The sequence below is a fragment of the Peromyscus maniculatus genome, chromosome 9, assembly GCF_049852395.1.
Source record: "Peromyscus maniculatus bairdii isolate BWxNUB_F1_BW_parent chromosome 9, HU_Pman_BW_mat_3.1, whole genome shotgun sequence".
In the NCBI taxonomy this organism is placed as follows: Eukaryota; Metazoa; Chordata; class Mammalia; order Rodentia; family Cricetidae; genus Peromyscus; species Peromyscus maniculatus.
The window spans coordinates 48,396,518-48,415,181 of record NC_134860.1 but is presented as its reverse complement, the minus strand read 5'-3'; the positions used below and the strand labels follow the sequence as shown (position 1 = coordinate 48,415,181).

The 18,664-nt window shown below is 46.1% G+C and overlaps 1 protein-coding gene across 2 annotated transcripts in view; it reads left to right on the top strand.

Annotated features, from left to right (window-relative positions):
• The window catches only part of Tep1 (telomerase associated protein 1), a 45,811-nt gene extending 35,496 nt beyond the window's left edge, over positions 1–10,315 (top strand). The window contains exons 42-55 of one of the 2 annotated variants that reach the window (XM_006994846.4): positions 215–375; positions 752–865; positions 1,905–2,012; positions 3,338–3,470; positions 3,669–3,745; positions 3,826–3,955; positions 4,220–4,356; positions 4,499–4,623; positions 6,801–6,944; positions 7,106–7,202; positions 9,025–9,130; positions 9,238–9,449; positions 9,570–9,674; positions 9,899–10,315. In XM_006994846.4, coding sequence (XP_006994908.2) covers positions 215–375; positions 752–865; positions 1,905–2,012; positions 3,338–3,470; positions 3,669–3,745; positions 3,826–3,955; positions 4,220–4,356; positions 4,499–4,623; positions 6,801–6,944; positions 7,106–7,202; positions 9,025–9,130; positions 9,238–9,449; positions 9,570–9,674; positions 9,899–10,021 — 1,772 coding nt within the window. In that variant the 3' untranslated portion in view covers positions 10,022–10,315. Of the gene's footprint in view, positions 1–214; positions 376–751; positions 866–1,904; positions 2,013–3,237; positions 3,471–3,668; positions 3,746–3,825; positions 3,956–4,219; positions 4,357–4,498; positions 4,624–6,800; positions 6,945–7,105; positions 7,203–9,024; positions 9,131–9,237; positions 9,450–9,569; positions 9,675–9,898 lie in introns of those variants that run through there. The other variant, XM_076544911.1, reaches the window with a different exon arrangement.
• The last annotated feature ends 8,349 nt before the right edge of the window (positions 10,316–18,664 follow it).

The following is an 18,664-nucleotide window of genomic DNA, read 5'->3' as shown; positions in this document are numbered from 1 at the left end:
AGCAGGAGCTGGGGTGCAGGGCGTTCCCACGCTGCGTGCTTATGTAGTGTCTGAGCCTTTCGCAGGGCCTGGGCACCTTCTGGTGACTCATCTTCCTGCTTCCTTCGAGCTGTGTTCTTGGATGCTGTGCTCTGCTCCCGTGGTTCCCGTTGGCCTCCTGGGCCGGTCTTGCTTTGGTTTTCAGGAAGCGCTTCCCTTTCTATTCCCAATGCAGAGGATTTCACAGTGCGACTGTGGCCCAGGCAGCTGCTGACACAGCCACGTGAGGCAGAAGACTTTCCCTGTGGTGCTGAGCTCCGGGGCCACAAGGGCCCAGTGTGTTGCTGTAGCTTCAGCCCTGATGGAGGCCTTTTGGCCACTGCGGGCAGGGATCGGGTAAGCTGCAGAAGGATGTAACCCTGGGGTTCCACAGCCTCTTTTTATTTATTTATTTATTTTACTTTAACAGTCTATTTCCCATTACTTTCTCCTGCTTTTTGATCTGCCAGATCTGCAGGTGGGTCTACCTGCGTGCCTTACACTTTTTCTTTTGTTTTAAAACTTCCTGCTTGAAACCAGGTGTGGTGGCACCCACCTTAACCTCAGTACTTAGAAGGTGAAGGCAGAGGCATCAGGAGGTCATTGATCATTTGTCCAGGGCCAGCTTAGGACGCACGAGACTTTGTCAAAAACAAAACAACCACCCTGTCTGAAATGGCTTCGGCATGGCTGTGGTCTGTGTCCTGACGGATCCCTGTCCTTGCCTACGCAGAATCTCCTCTGCTGGGACGTGAAGAGAGCCCACGCCCCTCTTCTGATTCACTCCTTCTCTTCCTGTCACCGTGACTGGGTCACTGGCTGTGCATGGACCAAAGACAACCTGCTGGTGAGTGAAGGGATGGGCAAGAACACGCGGAGCCCAGCGAGGAACGTGGAGGGAAGCAATCTCCATTGCAGACTCTTTGTAGCATAATAGTTAATTAGTAATAGTTTAATAATTAATAATAGTTTTGCTAACATTTTGTGGGTACATAGTATATGCTGGGTTTGACACGACCTCGGTTTCACTTATTACCATAATTAATCTTTACAATACCCTGTAAAGGCCGGGGGTGGGGGTGGGGGGTGGCGCACGCCTTTAATTCCAGCACTCAGGAGGCAGAGGCAGGCGGATCTCTGTGAGTTCAAGGCCAGCCTGGTCTACAAAGTGAGTTCCAGGACATTCAGAGCTGTAACACAGAGAAACCCCCCTGTAAAGTAGACACTACAGTTATGTCTTCTTCACAGATAAGAAAATTGACCCCAGAAAAGCATTTTCAAGGCCCTGCCAGTGATAAAGCTGAGCATTGCAATGAGCACTCTTCTTTGCTTGAATTCTTTACACTTTCATGTGCGTGTATGTATACGTGTGGATGGATGTTGTCTCTCCAGCTTTGGAATGCCTGGGAGTGAAAGATGTTGCTGTGACTTATTAATCTCAAATTATTTTAATAAATTAACAAATCTCAGATTATTTTCTCAGTATTTGTGAAGTATATTTCCCTATATAGAGTTCTAAAGTTTTTTTTTTAATATATAATTTATTCTATGTTCATTGGTGTTTTGTCTGGATGAGAGGGTCAGAAGCCCTAGAACTTGAGTTGGGACAGATGTGAGCTGCCATGTGGGTGCTGGGAATTGAACCCAGGTCCTCTGGAAGAGCAGACCATGCTCTTAACCACTGAGCCATCTCTCTAGCCCCTCTTATATTGTTTTTTAAGAAAAGAGAGATAAGAAAGGACCCACGCATGGTGTTGCACGCCTTTAATCCTAGCGTAGTGCATTCCAGGCCAGCCAGAGCTACACAGTGAGACCCTGTCTCAAAGCCCTCAAATAAAATGCTAGCGGAATGTTGACGATCTTTCTCCTTTCACTTCTGACTACAGGTCTCCTGCTCTAGTGACGGCTCTGTGGGACTCTGGGATCCAGAGTCAGGACAGCAGCTTGGTCAGTTCCTGGGTCACCAGAGTGCCGTGAGCACCGTGGCTGCTGTGGTAAGGCAATGGACTTCACCAGCATTCTCTGGGAAGGCCAGGAGAATCTGGGAGACTGGATGCATTAGGTGTCCAGTCTCAAAGGCAAATGGTAAAAATGCGATACTTAGGACCGTACTACAGTCTTGAGTCTAGTGGGTGATACGATGGGTGGCACATTAAAAACACGTCCTCTTAGGATTAGGAATTTCTGGCAAGATTGCAGTCCCGAGCCGCTCAGCTCCACATCCTTTTACATCCTCCAAGCCCCAGATGTTTACCTTCCCCTCTCTGGAGGGAGTTAGGATCTTGGCCAGGTGTTTTCTTGGTTCTTAGTGTCTTAATCAGGAATTAAATAAAAACACACGCAGAATGGGCTGGAGAGATGGCTCAGCAGCCGAGAGCACTTCCTGAAGACCTGAAGTCAATTCTCATGTCAGACAGCTCACCGCTGCCTGTGTCTCCAGCTCCATGGAGACCTGAAGCCTCTGCCCTCCTTGGGTACCTCCACTCATGTGTACATGCCTACACACACACACACACACACACACACACACACACACACACACACGCACGCACGCATGCACGCACACAAAATTTTTTTTTAAATTTCAAAACACACACAGATTATGAGGGCAGAGGGACAATTTTATTCAAAGCAAAACAACAGTACAATAGCCTGTCAACAAGGACAGCGGGCCACGTAAGTGAAAGAATACTCGGGGCCCTAGGTTATTGGTTAGGGCTTCTTGGATGAGGTCTGCAGGAAGGAGGAGTTTGGTTACTGGCGATCACTAGGGGTATAAGGTATAGTTTGTGTGGTTCTCGATTTCTGTTGACAGACTTGGATTAAATAAGCTTTTTGCTCTCTGCACATGTCTTCTACCACAATGCATCTACTTTTAATTATATGTATACCAAACAGGGACACAGTTTGCGTTACTGCACAGGCATCCAAAACCAGTTCTGGCCAGATCAGACCCCCACCCCCCATCCCACCCTCATACCCAGAGGGAAGATAGGATATGATTGGATGGAAATCTGTCCATGTTTGATGCATGTTAGGGGGAAGAGAAATTTATTCCATTTGTCCAAAGGTAGGAATGTATGTAACTCTATGCAGGTGGGGAACTAAGGTTGCTGACGTGTTGTTTAGAGGAGGGGGGGTATGCATAGCACATGCAGGTCAGGGTCTCGGGCCGCCAGATGAGTTAGTACAAGACAGTTGTGTGCACACTCCAAACAGGCGCAGTCCAAGACTGCTAACCTCCTCCCTTTGCTTGCCCGCCTCATTTCCCGCGTCCCATTTACTGCGACTGTCCTCTGACACTGTGATCCGGGGACAGGAGGAACACATAGTGTCTGTGAGCCGGGATGGGACCTTGAAAGTGTGGGACCGTCAGGGCGTGGAGCTGACCAGCATCCCTGCTCACTCGGGACCCATCAGCCAGTGTGCGGCTGCCCTGGAGCCCCGCCCAGGTATTGAACTGTCACCCTTCCCCCTTCGCTGCTACCTCATCCTTTTGGGTCTCCTTCTCTTCCTTCTCCTCTTCTTTTTCAGTAGTGGAGAGTAAACCTAGGGCCCGGGGCTTGCTACGCCGCTAGCTAGCACTCTATTTCCAGCCTTTGCCTCTGGGCCTGGTCGTTCCTTCTGAGCTGTTTTCCCTGTCTTCTCAGCTGGACAGCCTGGATCGGAGCTTCTGGTGGTGACTGTTGGACTGGACGGGGCCACAAAGTTGTGGCATCCCCTCTTGGTGAGTTCTCTGCAAGAACTGGGGTCGGGAAGAGATGGAGAAGGTACCCAGGACAACCTCTGCAACCCCCTTTTTCCTAGGTGTGCCAAATGCGCACCCTCCAGGGACACAGCGGTCCGGTCACGGCCGCTGCTGCGTCCGAGGCCTCAGGCCTCCTGTTGACCTCAGATAACAGCTCTGTCCACCTCTGGCAGATCCCCAAGGAAGCAGGTGAGTGAGGGGAGGAGGAGGTAGAATGAAAGAAGACTGGAACAGAGGATGCCGAGGTCACCTGATACCTCTTTATCTTGCTAGCCTGAGACAAGGTTTCACTTTGTAGTCTTGGCTAGCCTGGAACTTTAGACCAGGCTGGCCTTAGACTCATAGAGATCCCCCTGCCTCTGTATCCCCAGTGATAGGATGAAAGGCGTGCATCGCTAATCCTAGCTCAGTATCGGAGCTCTTAATGTACGTATGCCTTCCTTTCTTCGCCAGATGATACACACAAACCTGGGAGTTCTGTGGTCATCACTGCTGTGGCATGGGCACCAGATGGTTCTCTGGCAGTGTCTGGAAATGAAGCTGGGGAGCTAACTCTGTGGCAGGAAGCCAAAGCCGTGGCGACAGCACAGGTTGTCTAAGTCCGTGTGAATCCCGTCCACCTGGGTGTTTAGTGGAACCTCCTTGGGTTAGAGTTTTGCCTGCCCATCCGGGACGGGGGAAGGTTTATGCTTTTGCCTCAAAAGTGCTGAACTGAACTTGCTTCACACACAGGCTCCGGGCCGCGTCAGTGACCTGATCTGGTACTCGGCACATTCAGTCTTTGTTCTCAGTGCTAATGAAAAAATCATCGAGTGGCAGGTGGAGCTGACGGAGGGTCCGACGCCCAGAAACCCCAGGTGACACAAGGCGTCTGCTGGTGGGGATATCGAGCTACACAGACCTAGGACGTTGTTATGGTCTGTCTGTGCTTTTGGGTGAGGCTGGTGGGATGTCGGCTGCCCCTGGCTTTATGAGTTGTTTTCGGATGACATTTATGGATCTTTGTGTATCTATATGACGAGGAGCTGGCTATGGGGGGCAGCTAAGTCGTTTTGCTTTATACTACTTTCTTTGGGAGTAGTGCCCGTGGAAGCGAGGAGTCTGAGGGAGGTCAGCTCAAGTAGTGCCTTCCGCTGTTTGTTCGTGTCTTTAGAGTCTTCAGCTGTGTGTGCAGAGGTCAGAGAGCAACCAGAGGGGGGTGACTCTCCTGCCAACATGTGGGTTCTGGGACTCAAACTAAGGTCATCAGGCTCAGTGGCCAGTGCCTTCACCCATTGTGCCCTGGTCTCGTCAGTTTAAACGAGTCATTCTTTTTTATTTCGGTTTTTGGTTTTTTTGAGACAGGGTTTCTCTGTGTAGCCCTGGCTGTCCTGGATCTCACTCTGTAGACCAGGCTGGCCTCACAGAGATCTGATTGCCTCTGCCTCCCGAGTGCTGGGATTAAAGGCGTGCGCCACTAAATGAGTAATTCTTTTTGTTTTGTTTTGTTTTTTGAGGCAGGGTTTCTCTGTGTAGCTTTGCACCTTTCCTGAAACTTATTCTGTAGCCCAGGCTGGCCTCGAACTCACAGAGATCCGCCTGGCTTTGCCTCCCGAGTGCTGGATTAAAGGCGTGCGCCACCACTGCCCAGCTATGAGTAATTCTTAAATGCCTACTTGTTGTGAAGTTCTGAACCAGAGAGTGTGGAACACATGAACTGTTTTTCTGTATTTCTTTATTACTTTTTTTGAGGCAGGGTTTTGTTATATTGCTCAAGCTAGCAGTTCAGACTCCTTCCCACTGAGCCTCATGAGTGGCTACAATTTATAGAGGTGTATGGCATCAAACCCAGCTGAATTTTTAAAAAGCCTTCAGTAGCTCATAGGTCTGCAAAATTTGAGAAATGTTAGCAAAGAGATGGTCTTTAAAATTAGACATAAAAAAAAAATGAAGATTTTTCTGGGTCAGTAAGGGAAGGAAATGGTATTCCAGAAAAGCAAATAGTGTTAACACAACCCAGAAAAGTGAGTAGTGTTAACAAAATTTATGCAGGAGAGTTCTCAGAGTATTCTGGGTTTTTTTGTTTGTTTGTTTTTGGTATTTTTTTGTTTTTGTTTTTTGGGTTGTTTTTTTTTTTTCCGGAGCCAAAGACCAAATCCAGGGCCTTGGGCTTGCTAGGCAAGCACTCTACCACTGAGCTAAATCCCCAACCCCTCTGGTTTTTTTTTTTTAGTGTGTGTGTGTGTGTGTGTGTGTGTGTGTGTGTGTGTGTGTTGATGGGGTTTGCTTGTTCAGGGCACTCATGTGGAGGACAGAGGACAGTTCTTGGAGTCAGTTCTTTCCTGCACTTTGTGCCGACCTGATGAGCTATCTTTCTGGCCCTACTTGGAGTGTGGGGCCAGAATTCTGGGTGTAGCCAGGACCTTGGGTTCCTAGGGGGGATGGGGAAGGTGGTGTCCAAGAAGGAGATAGATGGTGGTGGGGCCGTCCTTTAATTCTAGCACTCAGGAACAGATCTCTTTTAGTTCAAGACCAACCTGGGCTACATAGAGAGTTTCAGGCCCCCAAAGCAAGGTTAGTACATTTAGAAACCTGCCCGGAACTATGGACTTGGATGGATTAGGTCTTTGTTTTCATTTTTGGCTGGTGGTGCTGTCTTCATGCTGAGTGTTGTGGCCTGAATGGTACTTCCATCATGGAGTTGTGCTGAGGTTTGGAGGCCTGCGGCCATCTTACAGAAGGAAGTATCCACAGAGCTTATTGATGGACACAAAAAGACAGCAGTGTTATCAAGTAAGGGAGCGTGATGGTGGATGCTGCTGTAAGAAAGACAGGCGCTGGGAATGTAGCTCAGGGCTGGAGTGCTTGTCTGAGTCCTGCCAGTGGCTCCGGGTCTCTGTACAGCAAAAGCAAGCAAGCGTGCACACAGCAGTCAGGAACAGGACATGTGGTGTAGTCAGTCACGTGTTTTATACTTCATTCACGAGCAGTGCGTGGGAATGCGTCTGAGAGAAGTTAGCTAAGGAAGTGTTTGTGTGTGTCTTTTGAGCTACAGTCTTCACATGAAGCGAGTTCTACAGGACGACTTGGGAGTCTTGACAGGTCTGGTTCTGGCCCCTGATGGCCAGTCTCTCATCTTAATGAAGGAGAATGTGGAATTACTACAGATGAAGCCTGGGTGTACTCCAACTAGGATCTGGTAAGATACAAAATGCAAAACCTCTTGGGCTGAAAAGAAAAAAAAAAAAAAAAAAAAACGGTTTAGTGGTTACCCCGAGATCAAGGCGAACTCAGGGTATAGCACCAGGGTCTTAAAGAGAGGTGGTCTTGGGCTCAGTCTTTTACTTTCTTATAAAACAGCAGGAAGTATGGAGTGCGTTCTTCAGTCCTGTGCAGCAGCAAGGAGTCCGGCGTATTTTACCTGCAGCAGGAGGACTCTGGATATCTTTCTTTCTTGGTGAGTCCTGTGTGGATGTGTTACACCAAACATTGGTCTAGATTCTGGACTCGAGGACCAATGCAGTTAAACACTGGAACCCATCATGGAGGAGAGAGGGAAGGGAAAGGCAGGTGGCTCCGATCCTCTCATCTCCCTTCCCTGGAGCAACAACGTTTGAAATCACAGGATGCTGAGTTCCCATCTAAGATTTCCCTGTGCAAAAAAAAAAAAAGGGTTGTAGAAGTTTTAAAGCCAGGGACCTAGGAGTGTTTTTGTTGTTGTTTTCCCCTTCCTTTCTCTCCCCTCCCCTCCCCTCTCTTCCTCTCTCCTCCCCTTTTTCCTTTTCTTTCGTTTTGAGATCGGGTCTCACTGTGTAGCCATGTCTGACCTGGAGCTCACAGGCATCTGCTTGCCTCTGCTTCCTGAGTGCTGGGTTGTGTGTGCCACTGTGCTGGTTCTTTCTCATCTTTTTAAAGTATGCATACTTTGCTATACAAGTGCCCAGACACACACACACACACACACACACACACACACACACACACACACACACAAATGTAAAACAAAAATTTTAAAAGAAGTCAGAAAACACTTAGTGGGTTTGTTCTCTCTTTCTACCATGTGGTTCCTAGAGATCAAACTCAGGTTGTCAGGCTTGGTAACAATTGCTCCTACCTGCTGAGCCATCTCTCTGGCCTCCTAGCTTCTCTCTCTCTCTCTCTCTCTCTCTCTCTCTCTCTCTCTCTCTCTCTCTCTCTCTCTCTCTCACTCTCTCTCTCACTCTCTCTTTCTCCTCTCTTCTAACTCTCCCTTCCTTCACCTTCCTTCCTTCCTCCCTCCCTCCCTCCCTCCTTCCCTCTCTCTCTCCTTTTCTTCCTTCCTTTCTTTCTTTTTTGGTTTTTTTGAGACAGGCTTTCTTTGTGTAGCCCTGGGCTGTCTTGGGACTCACTCCATCGAGCAGGCTGGAACTCAAAGATCCACCTGCCTCTGGTTCTCTAGTGCTGAGATTAAAGGAGTGTGCCACCACGCCCAGCCTGTCCCCCAGGTTTTTAATTGTGATTTTTTTACTGACTCTGTCAGTATAAGCATTTGAGGGCAAGGCCTGCACCGTGTCTCTGTCATGCTGCCGTTATCTCATAGGCGTTTTACACTTACTGATTTCCGTATGTCGAAGTTAGATTCCATTCCCAAGTGTCCTGAGGTCTCTTGTTTCTGGAAAGCTTATGAAATCCTAGCCTGATTCCTACTCAAGTAACCTATAAAGCCTGTCTAGGAAGCAGTGGTTCTGTTCCCAAACATGTATTTAAGTAAAAGAAGTGTACATGTCCCCAAATGCCAGGAACAGGCAGGTCTATGTCAGCCTGGTTCAGTGTAGCCAAACCAATGTAAGTGCCTGGACACAGAGAGAAGACAGGTAGCTTCAGTGTAGAACCGTGGGGCAGAAAAGCAGACCATGACACTGAGTGTTGACAAATGGGAAATGCACATACATATGTCATGTTCTGCCAAAGGAGGCTAGACACAAACATGTCCTCACTACAGAGACCTCACTCACGTGGTGTAGGTCATGACACTAAAATCTGCTGCCAGCGCTGGGGGTTCTTCTACCCACTGGGGATGGGCATGATAACAACATCAAGATGTAGATATGTTCTACATCTTCACCTGGGGGAGCTCAGGGATAGATTCTTACACGCATCCATCCGATGCCTGGACTGGACTTGTAGATTGCTTTTAATGTCCTGAGCACGTTGGAGCAGAACACTGTGGTTTTGTTCGTGGAGTTGTGTGCTGTGTGCTCAGACTGAACGAAGTTACCTAATCACCTGTCCTTTCACAGGAGCAGAAGGAGTCAGGAGAGTTTGGGGAGGCCCTGGACTTCGATCTGAACTTAAAGAATCCTAATGGGTCCCCGGTATCAATCACGCAGGCCAAACCTGAGTCTGGTTAGTGGGAGCGCAAAGCCCAGAGGAGCTCTGGGGTGGCTTAGGGGAGGCTGGTGGGCCCTGAAGGCCTGAGACCTGGCTCTCTAACCTGACTCTTAACATGGCAGAGTCATCATTTCTCTGTGCCACCTCTGATGGAATGCTGTGGACCGTAGCTGAGTGTACTGCAGACGGAGGAGAATGGATTGTAGGTAACACTTGGCAGAAAGAAGCAAAAACACCTAAAACTCAGACTCCAGAGACAGATTCATCTGAGTCAAATTCCTCCATGGAGAGCTGGCAGGAACCCAGACATTTGAAGGCACATCAGTGTAAAAAGGTAAGCTTGGGGCAAGGGTCATAGAGAAGGACGAGGTTCTAGATCTGACGCAGCTGCCTTCGAAGCTTCCTTAATGGAAAGGTCTCCCTGAGAACTCATGTTGTTCCCCTCCTCTCTGAGATCCACTTGGGCGCAGTCACGGCCCTCCATGTGCTTCCTGGATTGCTGGTGACTGCTTCGAAGGACAGAGATGTTAAGCTGTGGGAGAGACCCAGTATGCAGCTGGTAAGTGTGTGTGTGTGTGTGTGTGTGTGTGCACATGCATGCAAACTGGGAAAGGGCTACTACAAGAAAACATTTAGGCTAAGGAGGGGCTAAAGATGGAAGTTGTTTGCGTCGATCTCTCTTGCAGTGGCCCAATGCTAAGGTAGTGATTTGAGAGAAAGATACGTTAATAAGGAGACCCCAGGCCTGTAGCTTCACCTCTCCCATTTCTGTTCCTGTCTTAGTTGGGTTTGTTCCGATGTGATGGGCCAGTGAGCTGCCTGGAACCTTGGCTGGGGCCCAACTCTACCCTGCAGCTTGCCGTGGGAGACACTCAAGGAAACCTGTATTTTCTATCCTGGGAATGACAATGCGGTACGCGGGACAAAGATGACGTCACTTGTACTAGATGATGCAAACTGGAAGACACCAGTGTCTACATTCTTTTTTTTTTTTTGGTTTTTCGAGACAGGGTTTCTCTGTGTAGCTTTGCGCCTTTCCTGGAGCTCACTTGGTAGCCCAGGCTGGCCTCGAACTCACAGAGATCCGCCTGGCTCTGCCTCCCGAGTGCTGGGATTAAAGGCGTGCGCCACCAACGCCCAGCAGTGTCTACATTCTTAATAAGATCATAAAAATAAAGTATTGGAAGATCTTAAGTACAACCCTGATTGTGTTCTCTAGTGGATTTACATCAACGGGAAGGGATATGGATGTTCTTTTCTAATTTAGCATTAATTTTTATTAGAACTGCAAAGAAATGAACCACATCTTTCATAGGTAGGTTAGAGTTCTGTGTCCCTTCCTCCTTAAAATCTAAACCCCCACCCCTGCCAGGAGGTGGAGGGAGTATTGTCAACCAGTACTTAGTTTGAATAGACCTGAGGGACTTTGTTTTGTCATGAAAGGAAGCAAGAAAGAGTGAGTCCAAGTCAATAGACTTGTGAGCATTTAGAAAATGGATAGACCCAGGGCACTTCTGGGTTCCCCTCACAGACACAGCCCTCTTCCCAGTATAACTGGCCAGAGAGAGGAACCAAGGCACTGAAGGCAGAATGAGTCTTTGACTTTGCACTTGACTTACAAGCATTCATTGATAGACTAATCCGCATTCTTGGAAGAAATCACAAACATATTTCTCCCGCAGATTGAAGTTCATGGAGCTGGAGAGAAGGCCCCATGGTTACGGGCATTGGCCACTCTTCCAGAGGACACAGGTTCCGCTCTCATTGCCTATATGGTAGCTCACAACTGGCTGTAACTCCAGTTCCAGGAACCCATCACCCTCTTCTAGCTTCCATAGGGAATGCATGCATGTGGTACACAGACATACATGCAGTCAGAACACTCATACACATAAAATAAAAACAAATCTTTTCTTAAAGTGTTCTTTTTTAAATTAATTAGTTTTATTTCATGTGCATTTGTGTTTTGCTCTTGGTGTCAGATCCCCTGGAACTGGAGTTACAGACAGTTCTGGGCTTCCATGTGGGTGCTGGGAATTGAACCTGTGTCCTCTGGAAGAGTAGTTAGTGCTCTTAACCACTGAGTCATCTCTCCAGCCCCTCTTAAAGTGTTCTTTAAAAAAAAAAACAACAAAAACAAAAACACAACAAAAACCAGGATAGCTGGGTGGTAGTGGCCTTTAATCCCAGCACTGGGGAGGCAGAGGTAGGCCGATCTCTATGAGTTCAAGGCCAGCCTGGTCTACAGAGTGAGTTCTAGGGCAGCCAGGGCTATTACACAGAGAAACCCTGTCTTGAAAAACAAAACAAAAATGAAGTTCATAAAACTTATGATATGTTGACAAGTGGAATAATCATGTCCATGGATTTACATTGATTCTGACTTATGAAGTTCTAGCCTTGAACTCAGAGATCTGTCTGACTTCTCCTTCACCTCCTGAGTGCTGAGATTCAAGCTGTGAGCTACCATGCCCAGCTCTGTAAAAGTTACTGTGAAGCATAGTGGTATATGACCGTAGTCTCTACTTAGGCTGAGGAAGGAATTATCATGAATTTCAGGTCATCCTGGTCTACATAGTGAGTTCTAAGACAGCCGGACATATAGAGTGAGTGAGATCTTGTCTCAGAAATAAAGGGGCCAGGGAGATGACTCAGTGGGTAAGAGCACCTGATACCAACCTGAGTTTGATCTTCAGAACCCACAGTAGGAAGAAAACCAATTCCTGCAAATTGTCCTGTGACCCCTGCATGTACACCATAGTATGTATACATGTGTGTGTGTGTCTCCCTGTCCCCATAAGTAAATAAATAGATAAAGTGGGAAATAATAATAATAAAAAAAACTTTCTCTGAACCTCATTATTTTTTCTAAAATGCTATTTTATGAGTGAGAGAAAAGAAAGAACTCTACTTACCTCATGGACATTGGTGTGTCGTGTATCAAGTAACTGTTGGCACTAAAATTTTTCACCTGGTAATAACACACAATTCCCACTCATTAATTAATAAATGTTAGCAAAGAAGTCATATGATTATACTAATGTTGAAGAGGGAGGGATTTTCTTTTTTTTTTTTGAGACACTATAAAGACTAGGCTGGCTTCCAACTCAGAGATACATTTGCCCCTGCCTCCTGAGTGTGGGGATTAAATGTGTGAATCACCATGCCTGGCTAGGAAATTTATTTTTTTGTTTCTGAAAGGAGAATCAGAAACAAAAACAAATAATAGATATATCCCCAAAGAATTTAACTGTTGGTAACTTTTTAGTGGTGTGGTATATGTGTATATATTTTTGGCTTTCTGAGACAGGCTTTCCTACATTGCTGAGGATGACCCTGATCTCATGATCCCCTTGTCTCCATCCTACCAGACTCTGGGATTATAGGTTCATTTTTCTTTCATGATGCTGAAGTTCAGACTCAGGACCACATGCAAGCTGGATAGTACTTTACCATTGAGCTACACTCCGACCTAGCTTCTTTTTTTTTCCCTTCAAATCATTTTTAAAAATTTTAGATTTATTTATGTGTATGAGTGTTTTGGGTGCATGTGCATATGTGTGTGTGTGTGTGTGTGTGTGTGTGTGTGCCCACAAGGGTTAGAAGTCAGAGTTGGGTCTTGTGGAACTGGTTTTGAGCTACCATGTGGGTTTTGGGAACTGAATCGAGGTCCTCTGTAAGAGCAACGAGTGCTCCTCACTGCTGATCCATCCCTCACGCCCCTTTCTTCAAGATGCTTAGGATTTACAGAACAGCTGCAAGAATGGTAAAGGTTGTTCTTAGATGTCCTTCATCTGCTTCCTCTAACACTGACATCTCACTTAACATTTCTACAGGATTATTAACTAAAATACAGATACTGGATTTTTGCCACTTTGAGACCCCACATTACATTTAGCCATGTCTCCTCTAATGGTGAGGTCTTTCAGTTTTTTTTTATAATCTTGATACTTCTGAAGAGTACTGACTCAGGGTTTTGTAGGCTGTGCCTTTTTTTTTTTTTTTTTTTTTTTTTTTTTTTTTTTTTTTGAGACAGGGTTTCTCTGTGTGGTTTTGGTTCCTGTCCTGGATCTCGCTCTGTAGACCAGGCTGGCCTTGAACTCACAGAGGTCCACCTGGTTCTCCCTCCCAAGTGCTAGGATTAAAGGCGTGTGCCACCGCCCCCTGGCTGTGCCTTTTTTGGTTTTGTCTGTTCTTGTCTTGTGAATAGACTGAGAGTGTAGGTTTTAGAAGAGGAGATAATGTGTTTCTCCTTGCATCCTTTCAGAGGACAGAAGATGCCAGTATGACTTGTTACTAGTGATGTCAACCTTCATCATTTTAAAAGATCTTTTGTTTGTTTGTTTGTTTTGAGACAGGGTCTCACTATACAGCACTGGCTGCCTGGAACTTGCCAGTGCACTATCCCTCCTGCCTCTGCCTCTCGGGTGCTGGGATCACAGGCATGCACTGCTGCACCACTGCACCGCCAACCCTGCTGAAAGTTTTGTTTTGATAAGGCACCTGGGCCAGGTGGGTAGGCTGTGATTCTAGCTTCTCTGCAGGGTTGAAGCAGAAGATGGGGCAGAGGTAGCCTGAGCTACAGAATTAAATTCAAGCCTAATCTGACCAACTCACTGAGGCCCTGATTCATGTAGCTTAGTGTTACAGCACTTGCCTAGCATGTAGGTGGCCCTAGATTCAGATCTCATTACCATACATACTTAAAAAGAAACCAACTTATTTGTTTGCTTGTGCTGTCCTGATGTAGTCTGAAAAACTAATTTAATCAAGATCACAAAGATTCCCTTTAGGTTTTGAGTTTCATACTGTTAGGTCTTACAGTCAGGTTGTGGTTCACTTAGTTTTGTACACATTGTAAGGAAGCATCCAGATTCATTGCTTTGCACGGGACAGCCAATGCCTTAGCACCATTTAGTTTTCTAAAGATTTATTTTGGGGGCTGGAGAAATGGCTCAGCCATTAAGAGAGGTTCTTGTTCTTACAGAGGGCCCAGCTTTGGTTCCCAGCACCCACAGCAGGTGGCTCACAATTGTTTGTAACTCCAGCTTCAGGGGCTCCAAAACCCTCTTCACATGGTACACATGCAGACACATTAAATAAAAAAATAAGAAAGGGGGGTTGGTGTGGTGGTGCACGCCTTTAATCGCAGCACTTGGGAGGCAGAGGCAGGCGGATCTCTGCGCCAGGGCTACACAGTGAGACTCTATCTAAAAAGTGGGGGTGGGGGCTGGAGAGATGGCTCGGCAGCTAACTGCATTTAGTGTTCTTGCAGCGATTCAGTTCCCAGCACCCATGTTCAGGTGGCTCACACTGCCTGTAGCTCTCACTTCAGGGGATCCAACATCCTCTTTTGTCCACCAAGAACACATCTGACATATATATAAAATTATTTTTATTTTTAAATTATATGTATTTGTGGAGAGAAAGGTTTGTGCCTGTGAATGCAGATATGCACAGAGGCCAGATGTGTCCAGTCTGGAGCTCGCCCTGACCAGGGTGCTAGGAAGTAAAGCTGGTCCCCTGGAAAAGCACTACACACTTTTGAGTGCTGAGCCATGTTTCCAGCCCTCAACTCCATTTGTTGAAGAGATTTTTTTTTTTTTTTGTTTTCACCCACTGAATGGTCTTGACATCTGTTTAGTTATTTTTCACACTGTGAAGACAAAATACCCCGCAAAAGCAGCTTCTGGGAGGAAGGTTTGTTCGGCTCGTGGATGAGGCTGTAGTCCATCAGCGGCGACTGGCATGGCAGTGGTGACCCCATCACGCTGCACTCGGGAAGCAGAAAGCCATGAGTGCTTCTCCACTCGCTGTCTTTATTCAGTCCTGGGCTCCAGCCTGCGTGGAACGGTGCTGCCCATGCTCCAGGCAGGTCCTCCCACTTCCGCTAACCTCTGGAGAAGTGTCCTCACAGAAAAACCCAGTTCTGTTCCTACACCGTTCTAAGTCCCACCAAGTTCTACGTCAAGGTTAACCATCATGGCACTTGTTGAGAGCCAGTGTGCCAAGTCTGCATGGATTTCCTTCTGCATTCTCAGCTCTGTCCATTAACTGTGTCTGTCTCGTGGTAACACATCACCGTTTTCACACCGCAGCTTTGTAATGAGTTGTAAAATCGGGAAGCGTGAGTGCTTCATCTCTGCTCATTTTGAGATTGTTTGGTTATTTAGGACAGATAATTTTACAATTCCATATGAACTTTAGGGTTATCTTGATCATTTCTTTAAAAGGTGGGGCTAGTATTAGATCTGGAAATCCATGAACACAGAATGTTCCTATTCACCTAGGTTCTTCCATCTGTGTATCAGCGTTCCCAGTGCACATTTACACTTGATGTGTTAAGTCCACTGTAACTTTTTCTGAGTTGAAAGTGAAAGCCTTGTGCATGTTAGATGTTCTACTACTGAACCATACCAGGGACCCCGTCATATTATTCTAATTTTCTTTTCAGATTATTCATTCCTCATGTTTCGAAAGTCTTGCTGATTTCAGCTCTAATATATTTTGATTGTAAATCTTTTGCCTCTGCCTCCCAAGTGCTGGGATTGTGGGCATATGCTCCTACACTATGGGAGTCCACCTCCCACCTTTTGAAGGGTTCTTAGATGGAGGAGAGGGGATAAGAAAATATCAGATAGAAAGGTAGACCTAGACCATGAGGAGAAAGACAGAGACACAGGATAGCTTCGGGAGGGCCTGGGTCAACACCCAACAGCCTCAGAGTTAATTCTAAAGGGCTTTTTATCATATTCCAAGGGGGGAGGCAAAAGCCCTCCCCCTTGCAAGATTAAAGCACACTGTACAGCCAAGTATAGATCCTTCCCAACACCTGGCAAACACTCCCATGGCCAAATCACCTCCTTATGCAGCCCTGCTGGGTAAAGCAAGCTCAGATTCTCTGACCATGAGTAAGTTCTCACTAGGAAACCTCTGTGGACTCCCACACAACATCTGTCTTCTTCAATGATTTCTATACATGGCATCATGTATAGTCCTGTCTCATATAGTCTAGGCTGGTCTGGAACTCACCTTGAAATGGTCCTCCTGCCTCTATCTGCTAGGTGCAGGATTATACATATCCATGCTTTTCTTTTTAAAAACTATGTAAGGAGCTTACATCAGCTATCTCTAAATGGTTATATAAGATCAATTAAGACTATATCCACTTACAATGATAAATCTATTCTGTTGTATTCTTACATAATTACATTTGGAAATAACTACAAAAATAGGTAAAATGTCATGAAAATATTTTTTTATTGTAGCTTAAGAAGCCCTGCTTCCATCAATAGTCTGCATCTACCACTACCTCAGAAACATAGGCAATCACATTGTCTACATTTTTTTTATTATTATTATTTATTTATTATGTATACAGTATTCTGCCTGCATGTGTCCCTGAAGGCCAGAAGAGGTCACCAGATCTCATTACGGATGGTTGTGAGCCACCATGTGGTTGCTGGGAATTGAACTCAGGACCTCTGGGAGAGCAGTTGGTGCTCTTAACCTCTGAGCCATCTCTCCAGCCCCATTGTCTACTTTTTTTTGTCAGAATGGGAAACCCAAGCATCATCTGTGTTAGTCCATAAGCAAGGCCAAGCATGTCATTCTCGTTGACGAGGTGACAGAGCAAGCCAAAGTTCCTTCCTATGCACCAAAACCACCAAGATCTAGATTATTTTCAATCACGTCTAACAGTGTCACTAAACTTTTCACTTGGTTGCTAGTGTTTCACTACCACAGTGTCTTTTTGGTTTTTTTCTGTGTAGCCCTGGCTATCCTGGAACTCACTCTCTAGATCAGGCTGGACTGGAGCTCAGAGATTTGCCTGTGTCTGCCTCCCTGGTGCTGATTACTGGTGCGTGCCACCATGCCTGGATACTATCACAGTTTTTAAAGTTGTTATTTTTCTGAACAGCTCCTCAGATAGACATGCTCAGTAGCCAGTGGCAGGCTGGGCCAGAGAGGGCCTGGGAGACGTAGGCTGAGCTCAGGGACCAGTGGCCACACCTGTGTCCTTAGGACTAACTACCATGGCTTGTATCTTCAGTAAAATACTGAATTTAAGTAATGAGAATGGACTTCCTGATTTGACTTGGTTTTAAGTTCTTAAATGCCCTCCCCTTCTGTTTTTAGTCAAGATGTCAGGTAGCCCAGAACTTGCTATGTAGATAACTTTTTTAAATTTCTGATCCTTCTGCTCCCACCTCCTGAGTGCACCAGGACACCCACTTTGTGCAGTCCTGGGGATGAAACCAGAGATTTATTTATGCTATTCTATTAGTCAGGGTTCTCTAGAGTAACAGACCTTAAATAGAATGAATCTCTCTCTATAAAAAGAAAGGGGATTTATTAGAATGACTTACAAACTGTGGTCCAGCTAATCCAACAACAGCTGCCTATGAACAGAAAGTACAAGAATCCAGTAGTTACTCATTCTACAAGGCTGAATATTTCATCTGGTCTTCAGTATACTCCAGATTCCCAAAGAAGCAGGTTCAAATGCCAATGCAGGAATGGACTTGCTAGTGAGGGTGAGAGCAAGCAGGCAAAGAGAACTTCCTTCTTCCAAGTTCTTTATATAGGATTTCAGCAAAAGGTGTGGCCAAGATTTGAGGTGGGTCTTCCCACCCAAAAGATATGCATTAAAGGCTTGTCTTCCCACTTCAAATGGTTTAATTAAGCAAAAATCCCTCACAGGTGTGTCCAGACATTTTTTGGGTTTGAGTTAATACCAGATGTAGTCAAGCTGACAATCGAGAATACTCATCAGAGCTAGACAAGCACTCTTCCAACTGAGCTGCACACCCACCCAAGGATATATGCTTTGTATTTTCTGCTACTAGGTATGAAGTTGGTAGTGCTTCTCCGATTCCTTTTCAGGGTGAGGAATTCCTGTTGAATGTCTGTCGTGAAATGGGTATTGAATTTTGATCCAATGCCTTTTCTCTCCAGCCCCTACACTCTCTTAACTCCTGGACCATTCTCTAGCACTTCTTCAATGTTATTAGTGGTATACTACTTAAGTGAGTGGGTAGATTTGACTAGAACACTCTCTTAACTCCTGGATCATTCTCTAGCCCTTCAGATAGACTTGGGATAATTAAGATTCTGATGGGAAAAGTGAGTCTTTAGAACCTGTATTCTGGGGCTGGGGAGATGGCTCAGTGGTTATGAGCACTCACTGCTGTTCCAAAGGTCCTGAGTTCAATTCCCAGCACCCACATGGCAACTCACAACTGCCTGATGCCCTCTTCTGGTGTGTAGATGTACATGCTGACAAAGTACCCATATAAATAAATAAATAAACCTTTAAAAAAAAAAACCTATACTGTGTCTACAGTTACATTTAACAGACACCAGTTGGCAGGGAAAAAAAAATGAATCTAGCAGGGCAAAGCATTAGCCCTCATTAGTGTCCCTCAGTGGAGAGGCTATATACTGTGAGAAAATAGAATCCAGAGTAACCTGTCACCAGTGGTGGGATACAGAGGGCAATGGGTACTTCCTGGAAATGAGATATAGTGATAGCAGAAGAAATAAGTA